This window comes from Sander vitreus, chromosome 10 (assembly GCF_031162955.1).
Source record: "Sander vitreus isolate 19-12246 chromosome 10, sanVit1, whole genome shotgun sequence".
Taxonomy (NCBI): Eukaryota; Metazoa; Chordata; class Actinopteri; order Perciformes; family Percidae; genus Sander; species Sander vitreus.
Window position 1 is genome coordinate 32,098,535 of NC_135864.1, and position 17,896 is coordinate 32,116,430.

General features: G+C 40.6%; 1 protein-coding gene across 1 annotated transcript in view; it reads right to left on the reverse strand.

Annotated features, from left to right (window-relative positions):
• Positions 1-17,896, reverse strand: part of nrg2b (neuregulin 2b) — a 61,374-nt gene that overhangs the window by 28,197 nt on the left and 15,281 nt on the right. The window contains exons 2-4 of the mRNA XM_078261158.1: positions 4,268-4,430; positions 2,309-2,427; positions 736-862 (exon numbers count right to left, since the gene is read on the reverse strand). Coding sequence (XP_078117284.1) covers positions 736-862; positions 2,309-2,427; positions 4,268-4,430 — 409 coding nt within the window. The remainder of the gene's footprint in view (positions 1-735; positions 863-2,308; positions 2,428-4,267; positions 4,431-17,896) is intronic.

Consider the following 17,896-nt stretch of genomic DNA (forward strand, 5'->3'; position numbering starts at 1 on the left):
AACTGCGAAGATATAGCCCTTACCAATCTCTTACAAAACTCAACACAAGGCTAGACTAGGCCCATGGGAACATAGGAGCCTGAAAACAGAGACAAGCCCAGGGTATTGCTGACAGGTGGGATTCACGGCACCAGTTTTGCTTCAATTTGCATCTAATCTAAAATAGTCAGGGCTCATTATTTTTATTCATAAAAAATGGCAAAGAAATCTCCAGGTGTTTATTTTGAATACAAAAAGAACAATCTGATGTAATCAATATTATTTGTAATGCGAAGACACCTTAACTGTTCATTCTGTTCTAATACCTTTGCATTTCTTTGCATCTTTTTTATGACTTTCTGTTACCACAAGCGAACGTTACTCACTAAACCAAAGTAATCATCTTAGAACAAGATACAACCAATTCCAATGTGTGCGGACATAATGTCCAAGTGAGGATCTGTTCAAGCCATCAGCTTTATACAAAATCCTTTTTCTTCTGTGACAATCTATTAAAACTGTAAACAACAAGCCTTAGACACAGTGCATAGTGAGTGGCTAGGTGGGCTGCAGGTGCCTGTATGTGGGGAGGGCAAACCAGGGAACAGAAGACAAGGTAGTGCAGTGAGCAGCGACACAGTGTGTGAGACCAGAGAGACAGAGACAGAAAGACAGAGGGAGGGAGGGAGGAGAGACAGGGGAGCGACTGCACAGTGATGACTGAGGGGACGGGGGCCGACCGAGCAACCAACTTACTTGCAGGACAGCTGGTTAATACCATGTATGAAGTAACAGTCTCCTCCGTTGACGCAGTAGGCCTTCTCCGAGTCGTTGCAGCGCCTCGCGTGACTCACACCTGAAGACGGGGTGGTGGTGGTGGTCACTACGAGGAGGACAGGCAGACAGGGGGAGAAAAAGATGCAAAAGATGCTGCAACCTTTTTGTTAAAATCACACATTTTATGGCAGCCAGAGTCCTAAATAATATCATACCACACTACACCACATACCTTTCAGACCTCGTAACCCTCCTGTTGTCCTCGGGTCAAATTTGACCCATTTTCAAAAAGTTTCTATATCAGAAATTTGAGTTTCTTTCAACCAAATTGTCAATGGCACAACTTGACATTAACCAGGATGACATTACCAGCGGATGTCTTTGTAATGACAACTTGACATTAACCAGGATGACATTACCAGCGGATGTCTTTGTAATGACAACTTGACATTAACCAGGATGACATTATGTCAAGTTGTCATGACAAAGACATCCCAAACAAATGTAATGTCAACTTGTCATGACCAAGACAACTTCTGGTAATGTCACTTTGATTAATGTCAAGTTGACATAATCAAGACAACCCCAACAATGTCAACTTGTCATGACAAAAACCGAATGACACTTAATGACAGAAGTCATAAACATTTATGACTTGTTCATGACAGTGTCATGTCATAGTTATGACAGTGTCATGTCACGATTATGTCGATACCTTCAAGTAAAGTGTTACCATCAATTTTTCTGTTTTGCCTCCTTTCTGTTTTGAAACTGTTGGGCTCTGCTTATTACCATAGCCTAAAAAATGATTGAAATAATCAGCTTTTAACTACCTTTGATTTTGTTAGTACTTAATTTATTACAATATTATTTATTTCCCTTTATCATTATTATTTTAATTAATTTCATTTTTTTATTTAGTTATTTTCTTACTCTTATTATTATAATTGTTTTTCCATTATATATATAGTATATGATTTATATATGATGCTTACGTTATGGTAAGTTCTTTGTCAGGTTTTATATATATTGTATGGATTAAATGAGTTTGTGATTACATGATCAGTTTCCTCCATCTTTGATATTAAATCCATTTTAAAATAAACATGTGATTCTATTCTATTCTAACCCTTTTATTCTGAAAAAAAAACCTCTTAGAAGATGAAGTTGTTGAACGATAGACGAGTAATAGCTCTCATATTTTTGTTAAAAGACAGGATGATCAAAGTTTACTAGCCAGTACAAGAGATACTTATTGATCTTAGGAAACCAACATAAACCCCAGTATCAAGTTCTAGCTTTTTAGAAAGACAGATGAAGGAAACTATGAAAAAAATACATTTAGGAAGGAAAGCTTAAAGAACAAAGCATATAAGAAGGAAGCATATAAGAAGGACATTTGTATTGATGTGCTAAAAAACATTATCATAAGTTAAGGTAAGTTTTGCTACAATCAGCATTAATTGATCAGATAGATAGATAGATAGATATATAGATAGATAGATAGATAGATAGATAGATAGATAGATATATAGATTGTGTGATTGCTCACAGATCTGCACGCTGATTATACTCGTGACGTTTTCTTGTCCTAGTGAGTTTTCAGCCACACAGGTGTAGTTGCCAGAGTCTTCCGCACGGACGCGACTGATCTGCACCTTTGAGTTTTTCCTTCAGTGAAGGGGAACGAGGGGCAGAGACAGAGGTGGGAGAGAGAGAGAGAGAGAGAGAGAGAGAGAGAGAGAGAGAGAGAGAGAGAGAGAGAGAGAGAAAGAGAGAAAGAGAGAAAGAGAGAAAGTGATACAGAGCAGATAAAAAGACAGTGTCAGTTATTGTTGTTTTCAAAAAAGCAGCAGACTCATCTCCGACTGAATGAGAAATGTTCCTCTAGTTTCCAGCCAAGACCAGCAATTAAAAACTGGTCATGATGTCCAGAGTGATTGGCCATCAAAGCAAATGGACAATTATTTTGTGAAAAAATAATACAAAAAACTGAAACAGGCTTCACCTAATCTTCACAGGAACAGATTACAAGAAATGATACTGTACTCCCTTAATATCTGAACTAAATACACAAACAACAGGACAGATTCTTAAAAGTAGGTGATATCTAAAAAACAATATAACAGTGAATAAGAGGGTGACATTCAGGAGTGTTTGATGACAGTGTCAAAGTCTGCACAATTTAACAGGATCTCGTAAAATACGGACGCCACTGTCCCAACGTCCGTATTTTACGAGTTCGGAGTGAGAACGGGTTGCACAATTTCACTGTCCACATAAATGGATAGGTTTGGATTTTCCAAGTCTAGCTTAATACAACACTCAATGCAAAAGCTGTATGTATTGTACGGTCGAAAGAGTTGTGGGTCACTGTACTCATTATCCATACTGACGGCGAAGCACTCAGACAAAATACATAATCCATGTAGACCTGCAGTCCAAAAATGCATCGTATTGTTCGGCTAAAGCTAACACGAGGCTTCAGTAGTCTGAGTTAGTCGCACAGAGTTTAAAAGAAATCTTACCTACGAAATGTAGCTTTTGTTGATGTTTATGCCGCGTTCTATTTACCTTGGAACTCGGAAGCCGGAGCTGGGAATGACATCATACCCGAGTTGAATGCGTTCTATTTAAAAAGTCGGATTTTCATTGTTTTCATTAGCTCTAGCCCGGTTAGCTATTGTTAGCAATACCTGTTGATAACAACGCATTACGCCGTTTTTTGTGCATGCAAACAGCGTAACAACCACAGATAGAAGTTGAACATGCCTGTGTGAACGACTGATTTAGTGACACAAATAAGACAGAAGTGCTTATAACTTTATGTTACTGCAGCTTTTCACAACTGTTGATACAGGGGGCAGCCATGTTGGATTTTGAACTCGGGCTACTGCGAGGTTGTACGAGTTCCGAGCTTGTAAATCCGAGGTCAGGGGGCGTGTTTACGACTTTGTCCTCGTTAAAACCGAGTTGCGAGGTAAATAGAACGCGGCATTAAAGTCCCGGAACCTACATGCGACTACCAGGACGTACCCCTCCGCCATGTCTACTGTTTGACTACACTAGCATTTTGTGGATTTTAACCCTCATCTCTTACAGTGTAGCCGTTCTAGGAAGTTATCACTTCATGGCCAGTAAGGACAGAAGGAACGAAGACACTGACCAATGACTTTTTCAACGTACATATGGGCATGTGGCTGTTGTTGTATTAAGATGGCCTTAAAAAAAAAAAACTGAACCTATACTTAAACTTCCGTTCTGTTTTACTGCATCTATGGTGATGAATGAAATGAAACCGAAAAGGATGTCCAATTTTCTGCTAACAGACAGTTTGGGTGCAGTGTGAAGTGGCCCAGGGTCACCTAAACAGAGCTGCATGCCAGGAGCCATCGCAGTATGTACAGCATGTGTTTGACGAAGCAGTCTTTTTTGGCATTTTCAAACTTCTTGGTGTAAAAATTGTGTGTCCAGTGTGAATACTGAGAAATATCCAGTCTGACAGACTCACTTGTTGGTCTTTATTTTTAGGTCTCTGCCTTTCTGAAGCTCATGTCCATCTTTGTACCAGCGGAAGGAAGGGCTGGGATTCCCCGACGCCTCGCACTTCAAGTACAGCTTGTCCCCTTCCACCAGAGACTGGCCTCGCGTCAGACGAAGCTTAGGAGCAGAGGCTGGACAGAGAGAGACAGAGAGAGAGAGAGAGAGAGAGAGAGAGAGAGAGAGAGAGAGAGAGAGGGAGACGACAAGAGGAAGGGAAATTAGACATTAAATTAATCTATCCATTTAATTGTGTGTGTATGTGTGTGTGTGTGTGTGTGTGTGTGTGTGTGTGTGTGTGTGTGTGTGTGTGTGTATGTGTGTGTGTGTGTGTGTGTGTGTTTGTGAGGGTTCAGATGTTCACGAGAGATGTCAAAAAAGGAAGAAAATCAATGACACAACACACACGCTCTCTCACACACACATATGTATATATATATCTATATATATATATAGATATATATAGATATATATATAGATATATAGATATATATATATATAGATATATATATATATATATATATATATATATATATATATATATATATATATATATATATATATATACACACACACACACACACACACACATGAAAAATCCTGAAAAGCAAAGATAAAGTGAAGGCTTATAAAGAAAGAAATTTCTCTCAGAAACTCTGCGGTAGATTTTCATTATGGAGCAATGTGGGTGTGTTTGTGTGTGTGTGTGTGTGTGTGTGTGTGTGTGTGTGTGTGTGTGTGTGTGTGTGTGTGTGTGTGTGTGTCTGCGTGTGATTCATCAGTCTCAGGAGAGTTTCACTCTCTCTCTTCTCTCCTTAAAAACTACAACAGACTGCATCACTCTGACACCAGCGCAGGCAGCACAAGCACACAGAAGCTAAAGCAAAGAGACAGCTCAGCACCATCTAGTACCATTTATACACACACACTCGTGCACACACACACACACACACACACACACACACACACACACACACACTGTTTAAGTGATAGCACATCATGCTTGATCAACTGTGAGGCAATTGTTGTATAGAGCCACAGCTCCTCACAGCACTGCTGCATCCTTCTATTAACTCCTCCCAGTTCATACTGTATGTGCATGTTGAGCCTCAACAATGTAGGTCTATTTCTGTGTATGTCTTATAAATCTAGCACATTTTATACAACATAAAAGAAAAAGAAAAACTTGACCGTTTTTACTTCTTCAGTAGGAAGAAATGTGCTTTGTTTCACAGTAAGAAAAATATACAATAATGGCAGCCTTATCTTTAAATTACACAAGTAATAGTGTAAGAGTGGAGGTAAAAAGAGAGAACCTCTATGAAGTACCTTCCAAACAGCTTGCACTTATGCAAGTAGGATTTAAGAAGGATTTTTAGACACACAACAGAACAAGTAGCACATCTTTAAACACAGCTCTCACATTTTGTGAGATTAAGTCTTGTCACAGACTCGACACACACTCTTGATGTATAATTCCACGTCACACCAAAGTAAATCATCTCAGCATCACCAGATTCTCTCTCTCTCTCTCTCTCTCTCTCTCTCTCTCTGTCTCTGTCTCGGTTTGTAATGAGTTATGCTTAAGAATAGCACTAAGTGTCACTTGCATCATATATCTTATTGGAACAATTTGCCTGCTATTTTGGTATTTTCTCTTCTTTGTTGAGGCTCCAGTCCATGCCACATACTGTTTTAGGACCAGATACACTGTTGAATCTTGACCTGACTCAACCAGACTTGGTCTTGGCTTGTGTTCCTGTTGACTGATGAAACCAAACAAAGAAGATTGTGAGGGACTTTCTCTCAGGGGTTAGTGGACACAGAAAAAAGAGCTAAAAGAAGAGTACATGCTGGACTTACATTCAGAAGCATGACTCTAAATGAATGCTAATGTTTCTCCATGTCTGCTGAAGTGTAAATAGGTAACTGTTTGCTAACATGATCGTCAGAACGTCCCAATTTTATAAAGTATTTATGTGTCAATGTATTGTTACAGTAACTTGTTGTTCTGCCCCCCACTGGCCCAAAAAAATCAATTAATGCTGTTAAGAACAAAATTCTTAGATATTTTAGTCCATTCCATGTGTTCCATTTACAAGTCAGATTTTTCATTGTGGGGTTAGCTCTAGCCAAGTTAGCCATTGTTAGCAATGTTAAGACACCAGTTGATACAGTTACAGTTACACAGTTTTTTGTGCATACAAACAGCGTAACATGTCCACAGATAGAAGTTGGACAGGACTGTGTGTACGACTGATTTAGTGAGACACAAATTAGACAGAAGTGCTAATAACTGTATGTCACTACAGCTTTCACAACTGTTGATGCACGGGGCAGCCATGCTGGACTTTGACCTCGGAAAATCCGACTTCCGAGTACAAATTGAACGCACTATCATTCAATGCTTCTACAGTAAGAGGAGTTTAGTGTGTGTAAAGGTGTTTGTCGGATGGTCGACAAACACCACCGGCTATTCACCACAGCTTCCAGTGGGAAGAGCTATACACACTTTTGCCTTCCGATGTGGTCGGACATCACGCCATAAGAACTACTACTTTTTGAGTATAACACAACCTTTATACTCCTGTAATCTGTCACAGCAGGTGAATGCTACAGGAGACACACATAAAGATCCACATACTTTATGCTTCTTAAAGGTCTCATGGCATGACAATTTCACTTTATGAGGTTTTTTAACATTAATATGAGTTCCCCCAGCCTGCCTATGGTCCCCCAGTGGCTAGAAATGGTGATAGGTGTAAACCAAGCCCTGGGTATCCTGTTCTGCCTTTGAGAAAATGAAAGCTCAGCTTCCCTTTATGATGTCATAAGGGGAAAGGTTACCTCCCCTTTCTCTGCTTTGCCCTCCCAGAGAATTTGGCCCGCCCATGAGAAAGAGAGAGAGACATCATGGCTTGAAAACAAGCGAAGCATGGCAGTTGGTCAAGGCCACACCCCCACCCTCCACCTTGCCCCCCCCTCTCTCCTCTTCAATAGCATTTAAAGCTACAGACACAGAAATGGCACATCCTAAGGAAAGCTCATTGTGGGACTGGCTCTAGTGGCTGTAATTCTGCACCAAGGCTGAATTTCGGGAAAGAGACTTCAGATACAGTATTAGGGGACCACTAAGGTCTATATAAAAGATACTTCAGATACAGTATTAGGGGACCACTAAGGCCTATATAAAAGAGACTTCAGATACAGTATTAGGGGACCACTAAGGCCTATATAAAAGAGACTTCAGATACAGTATTAGGGGACCACTAAGGCCTATATAAAAGAGACTTCAGATACAGTATTAGGGGACCACTAAGGCCTATATAAAAGAGACTTCAGATACAGTATTAGGGGACCACTAAGGTCTATATAAAAGAGACTTCAGATACAGTATTAGGGGACCACTAAGGTCTATGTAAAAGAGACTTCAGATACAGTATTAGGGGACCACTAAGGTCTATATAAAAGAGACTTCAGATACAGTATTAGGGGACCACTAAGGCCTATATAAAAGAGACTTCAGATACAGTATTAGGGGACCACTAAGGCCTATATAAAAGAGACTTCAGATACAGTATTAGGGGACCACTAAGGCCTATATAAAAGCATCCAAAAAGCAGCATGTCATAGGACCTTTAAAAACATATCTATCATGGCTGAGCCTTTTCTAGGCTCTACTTCAGAAGGACAATGATAGCTGTAAGTCATTACAGGAAACATTATGTGTGTAACTCCCATTTAAAACAAGGATGTGTTACCAGGAACCTTTATTATTTCGGCACAAACGCATAAAGTCAGAACTCACCAGTTAAGTCTCTTTACTCTTGTCATGACAAACTGTTTTTCCTAAGAAAACAAGCAGTCTCCTTGCTGTTGTCATCCAGCATTTTGCTATGGATATTTTGCAGGAGACAATGAGGATATCATGGGAACTGTAATCTAATAACAATGTACCATATGTGGAAAAGAGATGAGATTGCATTGTGGGAGGGGCGACTTTATCCCAACTACAGCAGTACAGATTTGACATTTAGACTCACAATGACAAAATACCTCTGAGAATAATAATCTTTGTGTGTATTGCACTTTTCAAAAAGCAAGTTACACAGTGCTTCACAGTCAGTAAATACATTAGAAATAATCAACAGTAAATTAACTACAAATGCCACCAAACAAAAGAAAGAAAAACTACAAAGCTACTCTACTACAGACTATATAGTTAATACATTGGTATCATTTCACTGTCGCACGGAAGCTTTAAGAGACATGAAGCACAACCAAGATGTTAAACAAAGACAGAAATGATAGTTGTGACTCCTCAGAAACCAGTGAGTTTATATGAAATATGAGTGGGAGAAAGGAGTGAGGTGTTAAAATGAAATTTAGGTCCTCACAGATTGGAATATCTTTTCTAAAGCTTGGCGAAACACACACGAGTAGGAGGTTAGGACACACAGAAGGAGAAGGAGAGGACAGCCAGTTTGTCCATACATCCAGTGTTAAATAACAGCCAATCCTTCTGTCAATCTATTAATCAATCCCTCCAAACTACCTCAAGTGGTCAATTCAATCACATTTGCAGGAGCAGCTTCTCTTTCTCAGTGCTGTTCCCAGTGTGTGGCCAGAGCTCGGCTCGATGCCCACTTTAAAGGAAAAACATCCTCAGATTCCCTTCAAAAGTATATAACATTAGTCTGGGTTCATCTTTCTGCGATAAAGTGTTGAAATGTATTCATAGCAGAATTACATTTCAATTACAAGTTCCTTTTGACAATTCCTAAACAAATGCCCAAACTCCTTGTACTTTACAATGCTTTTTACATGGAAGCCAAGAGAGTGATAGTGATAACACAATAAGAGCAGAAGACCCAAACATTTTCCATTTAAGAGAAGAGAAATGCTATGTTAAGGGAGTGTCCTTGGTCTTTTATAAAGAAAAAACAAGTTATCTCAAAATTCTCTGATTCCAGCTCCTTCAATGTGAATATGTTCTAGTTTCTTCTCTCCTCTGTGACAGTAAACTGAATATCTTTGAGTTGTAGACAAACCAAGACATTGGAGGACGTCATCTTGGACTTCTGGGAAACACTGATCCACATTTTTTCACCATTTTCCAGTCCCTCCAGAAAAACGCGAATATGCGATCGCATAATTCAATACATAATCAGCCAAAGTTCGCATATTTATGCGGGGGCCGCATTTTTTCAAATACGCCGCACTTTCGCACATTCATTGCATAAATATCCCGCATATTCCATCGCATTTTTTAAGAAAACGTGCCACATAATCAAGGATTTTTGCCCGCAACAATCACAAAAAAACTCCTTCTCCTTCCTCCTTCTTACATTTTATAGACCAAACAACTAATCGATTAATCGAGAAAATAATCATCAGATTAATCGACCATGAAAATAAATAAATTGCAGCCCTAATATATTTCTTCTTGTCCAATGTGGGTATGACTTGAGGCACAAGACAGGACGTGTTTACTTTTTCTATATTTAACCAAAACCGCAATCTTTCCCTCACCTTAACCAACGTTTCTTAGAAGCCTAAACCTAACCTCACGTGAGACTAATCCCTATTTTCCACCGGGCGCGTCTGTGCTGCGTTCCGGAAGCACGCGTGAAGCGATCCCCTCTGCCAAAGATACGCGCCAGGTCTATTTTTCACGCCAGCTGCGGGGCATTCAGACAGTCGGGCAGAAAGTGAAACATCGAGAGTCCCACCCCCCAATATCATATACGTCTCCTCTACACTTCATCTTGGAGGTTGAAAAACATAATACGACATCACATCTTCTTTTTAAGGACAACACCAGAAAAGAGAAGGCATGGAGTTCAGTTGAAGGAGTGCTTGGAGTGGAAGGTAGATACCAGTTTAGTAAAGACGCGATTGTTCCGTAAAGTACTTGTAGAGACAAAAAAAATCTGCAAGTCGGGCAGCAAGACGCTCCGCTTCTGAGACATTCCCGTTGTGGTATGGCACGTGGAGGAGGACGGAATAAAACGGGAATGCAGCACAGTGGAGAATCGGAGTCAGGATTACCCCGTCTCTGGTGTCAAAATCTTGTGTTTTGAGCACCAACCACCTTCCCCGAATACCTCCCTATCACCTCTGTGCGGTACAAGATCATGACACTTCCTTGACTGGAAAAATGTTGCCAGTGAACATAATCCATAGCCTGACATCACCAGACCAAATCGCAAATGCAAGTTAGTCTGGAACCTCTCAGTTACAGTACTTTCCGATTTCTAAGGGGCATTATCAACGGCCGTAGACCAAAATGCCTGTGTTTACGATTGGAAAGACCTACAACCAACCAGAGCAACAAAACGTGTGACCTACAACCAGGGGTGTTGGACTGGGGGTGGAAAGGGGACTGAGTACCCATGGGCCCTCACGTGAGGAGGGGCCAAGCTAGAATGAATAGCTGTGGATGTGGGGAGGGGCCCATGGAGAATGCCTTTCTACAGGGCCCAGAATTTGGTGCTACGGCCCTGCCTACAACCAACCAGAGCAACAAAACGTGACGTAGCGCTAAGCGACGGACAAATGTAAACAAACTGCAGTGTGCAAGGATTGAGCTGTGATGGTGTAGCATTAAAAATGTGTGTGAACGAGTGATGCCAATCCTGCCATCAGAATTTGAAAATAGTACTTCAACAGAAAGTTCCACATCAGCTGCAGCCATCTTGGTTGTTTTCGAAAATGCCTCAATGGTGCTCCTCTTTACTAAGCTAGGTTTTCGCTCGCCATTCAGTAGTGTCACGATGGTGTGCGTGGGAGGGGAACCAGACATATCTGCCAGAGAAAATTTAACATGAGCTCCCAGATTCGTCTGGTTCCCAGGCTACATTATCCAGGCAGCAATTAGGTTTCCTAATGAAAGGTAACTGGCAAAGTGAATTAGTTTAAACATTATTTCTAGGAGAAAGGGTTGGAGCAGGAGAACTACAGATTTAGCAAGAGAAAACTATTAAGTTTTTTTTTTTTTGCGATATATGTCATCCTGTATGATTGTTCAATTTAATTCAATATGGTGAGCCTAGAGAGAAAACCGGTTTATGTTTGAGGGAGGTAAAATATTTCCTGCCAATAAACTCTATTGTAACCCTAACCCTAACCCAATCTCACACTGGAATCACAGCTCCCTTCAATTGTGTTAGTGACGTTATGACCAACAGGTCAAATGCCAACAGGAAGAAAATGAGATATCTTTTTAGCAAAAGGACCAGTGACATCATAATCACCTAATCAAAATAAACTATCTTCCTGCCCCAACATTGTATAATGTCATCTACGTCATGAGGCTAATTAGATCAACCAAAATGGTTTTTTTTGTCCTTTAACAACTAGGTCTTGACGTAACACATGAAATACATACTTTTTCTTAAAACAAAGGAAAAATATTTGCCAGTTGGATGTGATAGTCCCATTTGTTTCTGATGCAAAATCACTTTCTGAAAACAAACAGAATAAGGCAAAAATAATTCTACTGGTATTTAAGGAAATCCTTGAAACAAGATGATTTGCATTAAGTGAAAATATTTTACCCCACTGGCACATTTTTTTTTTTACTTGTTTGAAGAAAAATAACACTTCTAGACTGTATTTGCAAGATGGATACTACTGCATCAGCTCCACTTAACAACCACCCAAATGAGGCTCATCATCTGATGAGTCTGAGGTGAGACTGTTGGGCTTTTCTGCAGGTAAGTGTAGAAATGAGTGGTGAAAGTCAGCCTGAAGCAGCTGCGAGTGGTGAGCCTGGTTACCAATGAGCGCATCCCTCTCTGGGACGCTCTCCTCAGGCTACATGGACATTTTTGTCCGCCTGGGAATGTTAGCTGAAAACCAGAAGGAAATTACCCTTCATGGATGTGACATCCACATATCATGGCTGTGACGGTGTCGGATTGATTGATTCACTACAAATTCCCACTCCAATTTGAGCTCATTTTTAACATCTGACATAATAGTCCAAAGTCACTTTAGGTATTCAAAAACCCTTTGTAGTTTGTCCTTGACTGAAAAAATAACTAATAATTGGAATTGATACCAATGAAAATGAGCAATAATGTATGTTCCTGCATGTGTATATGTATTTATTGTAGTTATTTTAATCAGACATCAAAATGACTACTGTTCATCATCATAGAGCTTCTACTCTAATGCCCAAGTGCATTAGTTTCAAACTGAACTCCAATATGATTGATCAATACAGGCCTTCACTGATCTAATTTTCGATGTGATGATTAATTCATAAATTCATTATATGGGTTTATTCTTAATGGTAGGATCTTACAGTTACTCATAGGTTTAAAAGCTGTAAAACATATAAACAACCTCTACGGTTGTTGCTCGATGTTCCAAAACCGAATCCCAAATGCTGAGTAGGAGGAATTTACTGTAAAGGGTTTTCCATTAAGTCTTAAAACCGCTCTCTCTATGCCAGACACACATTAGCACCTATAGGAGGGTACATTAGGATGTTGGACAGATGATGTTTTAAATAAGTAATTCAATTGATATTTCCATCTGGCCTCAGATTCTCCTAGATCTTCATTTGCTCTGCATTAATTATCAGAAACACATGTAAAACAACACAAGGATCCCAGCACAAGGCAGAAAAGGTGACTCGGAGTGTGCAGAAAACATAAAACACAAATCTCATAAATATCTGAGACTCTCCTACTTTAATAAATACATGGAAACGTCACTAATTAAAAGATGCCAATTTTTTAAAACAGAACAGTGCAAACTGTTGACAGGTTAGGGACTGACTGATCTATTTGTCAACTGGTCAGATTTGTGTGTGTAGGGGAGAGCCGGGACAGTTGAAACACTTTTTAAGTAAACGTAATTTACAAAGTGATCATATCGCACTGAAAGCTAATATTTTGTCACTAGCAACCTACACCTGTCATCTGTCAAATACAGTTGCATTTTCAGCTTTGAACAAAACCGTTCAGGAATTATTACAGCAAAAGTGGGACGTGCGTAATGTTTCATTCGTCCCTCCTGGCCGGGACAAATGAAACAGCATAGGGGGACGACTGAAACATACAGTTTAAGCCATATAAACGTCCCACAACTTCAGTATTTTACTACATATCATGAATGGCACTCCCGAAAGGTGTTATTTAAGATAGATTGTTGCTGGGCTATACGTCTTGGTGAGTGTCCAACTCATTGCCGTCATCGTGAAGTGGTTATTGAAATATCATGCACTGTGGATGATTCTGCCATTTTTAAACAGCTAGAACAGTAAGTTTTCCCATTTATATAATGTTTCTATTGTGGAAAATGTCGTTCCACTAGGTTTTTACGTGGGTCAGGCCACTGCACATCCAAATAAGTGCCCTTAACGACCCACAGCCCATCAGTCTCCATAGGATAACATGGGAAAACTCGACCCCCTCCCTGGTGGGCTCAAATATATTTTCATCTCTCTAAAACTGCTTTTCCATGTCTCACCTCCATAAATTACATTATAAACACAGATATGTGTGCATTTACTTAAAATACATGGAGATACAGCCAGGTCAGGGACGACATAGATATAGGCCTATGCCATTACAGCCTGTTTTGCTTTCCATGTAAACAAGCATGCAATATGAATGTATGGGATTGTGGAGAACAGTAAATGGTCTACTGAATAAGCATGTAGTCGAGCCTTTAAATGAAAAACACTCATTAATAATCGAAAAATTGAACCGCTAATGAAGTTTACTTTTGACCATCAAAACTCGTTTATCGTCTGTAACTCCGTGATAAAAGGAAATAACAGGAAGATATTTGGCTGATAGAAGGTTAACATGCTCTATGTTTTGACCTAAGGAAGTCTGTCTATCATCATTGCACTCGGAGAAAACTGGAATGTTTCATCCGTCCCGCGTTTCAATTGTCCCACCTCTCTCCTAATGTGTAGGCCTATTTTCTTTAACAAAATGCTTCACAGTTCCATGTATAGTAGCCTAGCCTATTCCAATGTTTAAATCTATAGGCTACTTGTTGATAGATTATGTTCTAATTTAACAAATCTGTGGCCTAACTCTTAGAATCTGCAAATATTTGTAGCCTAATAGTCTAATATGTTGTTCTTTCACATCATTTGAAACTATAATAAATGTAAAACAAAATAGGCCAAATAGGTCCAATTATTCCAAGGAACATACATTGGTTGGCCAGTAGGGGTGGAACAGTACATGTATTCGTATTGAACCGAAACGGTACGGGCGTTTTTTAACATCCCTGCTCTGTGCATTCACATATGAGAGCAGCGCTTGTCTCCCATATCACACTACTAGCTGATTGTCTACAAGTTGTTTGTAGTAGTTGTTTACAAGTTACAGACGGAGTCTGGACATGATGCAGGGTACTTATTGTTTACTGTTTACATCTTACTTTATACATTTCAAGCTGTTACAGCTAGCTCAGTGGACAGCCTGAGACATGCACAATAAACAAAAATGCCTTCTGCATTTTTGTTTTGCTTTTCCCTCCTTTGTACCGAACCGAACTGAACCATGATGTCTGAACCGAGGTATGAACCGAACCGTGACTTCTGTGTACCGTTCCAACCCTAGTCCCATATTCCTATCCTGTATGGGGTCCTTGGCTGAAAAAAGATTGAGAAGCTCTGCTTTAAAAGGCTGTCAAACCTCCATATTGCTACAATAATGGCATTTTATGTTACTATGAGATCTCAACCTTTGAATGGTTGTAAAATCCAAACGGTGAAACCCTATTTACCATCCTCTTTGTAAAATTATTAGTAAAAAGACTGGAGAACATCCAAGTCAGCTTATAAATCCTGTGGGCCCTGTCAAAACCTCTTCACAAAAGATGCCTATTTTTGGCAGCACTGCTTGCTAACAAGCACAGAAAACAATATTGTGTATGAAACTGAAATATATGTTTTAAATTGACTTCATTTGGAAATGTTGTGTTTGAGGTAAAGTTTGATATGGAATTATTCATACTACTGCAGACATTAAAAAAACAAAACCCTGCACAACAATTTTTGTTGAGAGAGAGAGAGAGAGAGAGAGAGAGAGAGAGAGAGAGAGACACACTGTAAAATACATGTGCACCAACACAATTAGAGTAGATTCACACATCCCACACACCACAGGCACCAAGCAAGCTCTAACAAGTCTAATTCTGCAGCTGCAATTTACACACAGACAGAGATTTCCCACAGCACTGTGAATGTGTATGAATGTACAGTATATGTGTGTTTGCCTATATGAGAACATGTGGGATCCACAGATGTGTACGTGAGCATCTTATTGCCTGCACTGATGGATACTTGTGATTGTCTGTGTGTGAAAAATGTGTATTGAAAGTGTGTGTGTGTGTGTGTGTGTGTGTGTGTACACACTGTAAGTTGCTGATCCAAGCCTTCTGTATCACTGAGTGATGAAAGAATTCCTCAGTGAGAGCAGAGAGCACAGGGTTGGGGCGGTGGGTATGGTGATAGGGGAGCCACAAATGGACAGCATTGTCTGGCCAATAGTCTGTGACCAGCCTGCTCCACTAGCCAATCACACATGACCAGAGCTCCCATCAGCCATCCATCAAGAGGTCCTTCTTTCAAGGTCAGCTGATGCTCTCTCTCTCTCTCGCTCTCTCTCTCTCTCGCTCTCTCTCTCTCACGCGCTCTTTCTCTCTCTCTCTCTCTCTCTCTCTGTCGCTCTCTCTGTCTCTGTCCAGCAAAGCAGGCATTCTGATTTCTTGCTAAGCATGATCCAATAACAGAGAGTGATATGGAAGCCAAACCAATTAGGTGTGTTCACAGACAGGTATGGCCCTGAGATGGCATGGTCAGCAACATGCCTGTGTGTGTGTGTGTGTGTGTGTGTGTGTGTGTGTGTGTGTGTGTGTGTGTGTGTGTGTATGTGTGTGAGTGTTGTGTGTGCAAGCGTGCCCGCGTGTGTGTGATCATGTATAAAAGAGAGTAGCTCCTTCTATCTCATTCTCCGATCAGTGTGATTTCTGCAGCGCACAGCTGTCACCATGGAAACCAGGGAGGGAGCAGGAGATAGAGAGAGAGAGAGGATGTAAGGCAGAAAGAAAGGTGAAAAAAAGACTGAGAAGGGAGAAGAGAGGAAGAACATGCAAGAGGGAGTGTGCGAGAGAAAGAGAGGGAGGGAAAGGGGTGAAAACAAGAAAGAAAGAGAGAGAGGTGAGCATTGGTTGTTGAATAATACCTGGCACAACAGGCCCTCGTACAGTATCACCCAGCTAACCTCTGCACAGCAGCAATACCAAACCCAGGGTAACCCTCCATGTGTGTGTTTGTGTGTGTGTGTGTGTGTGTGTGTGTGTGTGTGTGTGTGTGTGTGTGTGTGTGTGTTGCAAACAGAAAATACTTGCCAATGTGTGCGCCTTCATTTGATAAAGAAAACCATTGTGTGTGGATGTGTGTGCGTGGTTGCAAGAGTGATTGTCAATAAATCATTCCCTTCCTCCCCTTTCTGTTTTTTTGTAGTCACACAAACACATACACAGACACACACAAACACACACACACACATACACACACACACACACACACACACACTGAGTTGACCTTGTCTCTCATCGCTGGTGTTGTGCATTGTTCTATTGGCTGCAGTGAGATGTATTTAAGTATAAATACACCCTTCAGATTCAACAGAAATCATGTTATTTTCAAAGACACACAAACACACACAACTACACACATACACACACATGGAGAGCTGTGTGTGTCTGTGTGTGTGTGTGTGTGTGTGTGTGTGTGTGTGTGTGTGTGTGTGTGTGTGTGTGTGTGTGTGTGTGTGTGATAGTTGTATGTCTGGAAAAGAGGGTGATGTGAAGAAAGAAGAAGAACCAGAAAGTTGAGACAGACAGATAGACAGACAGACAGATAGACAGATAGATAGATAGATAGATAGATAGATAGATAGATAGATAGATAGATAGATAGATAGATAGATAGAGAGGATGTGCAGAGTTGGTAATGAATAGTTAATGAAGGCCTTGCGGGCAGAACGGTGGGGAAAAGCTATTCTCCATCTCTCCTTTCTCCTTCTCTTTTTCTTTCTCAGGGCTGGGAGTCGTGTGCAAGTCATTCTGCTCCCTACCTGTCCGTTCCTTTATCTTTTTTCTTTCCCTCTCTCTTCCTGTTCTCCCCCCTAACACTTTCTATTCTTTCTCTCCTCTCTCACCTCTCCCCCCCTCTCATCCATCCATCTTCCCTTCTTTCTCTCTCTTTCTCTCTTTTAACTCTGCCTCCTTTCCTGTTTTCATCTATCCTGCTCTCTCACCTCTCCCTCCTCCATCTCTTATCCTCCACCCCTCAACCCACCATTTCTCACCTCTCATCTCTCCCATCACCCCCCCCAACACACACACACCATTAACTGCAGGCTTGTAAAGCAGACTAACAGACACAATTCTCCTGATAAGAGGATTGAAGTATTGATCACATCCGTCCTCCATGAGGAGCTAAAGATTCTCCAGAAGAAAGATGTCCCACTGCCCTTTTGAGACACCAAATAAAGACGCTGTTAGAAGAATATGCCCTACTGCAGCTGTTGTGTACCCCAGGGTTCTGTGCTTGGTC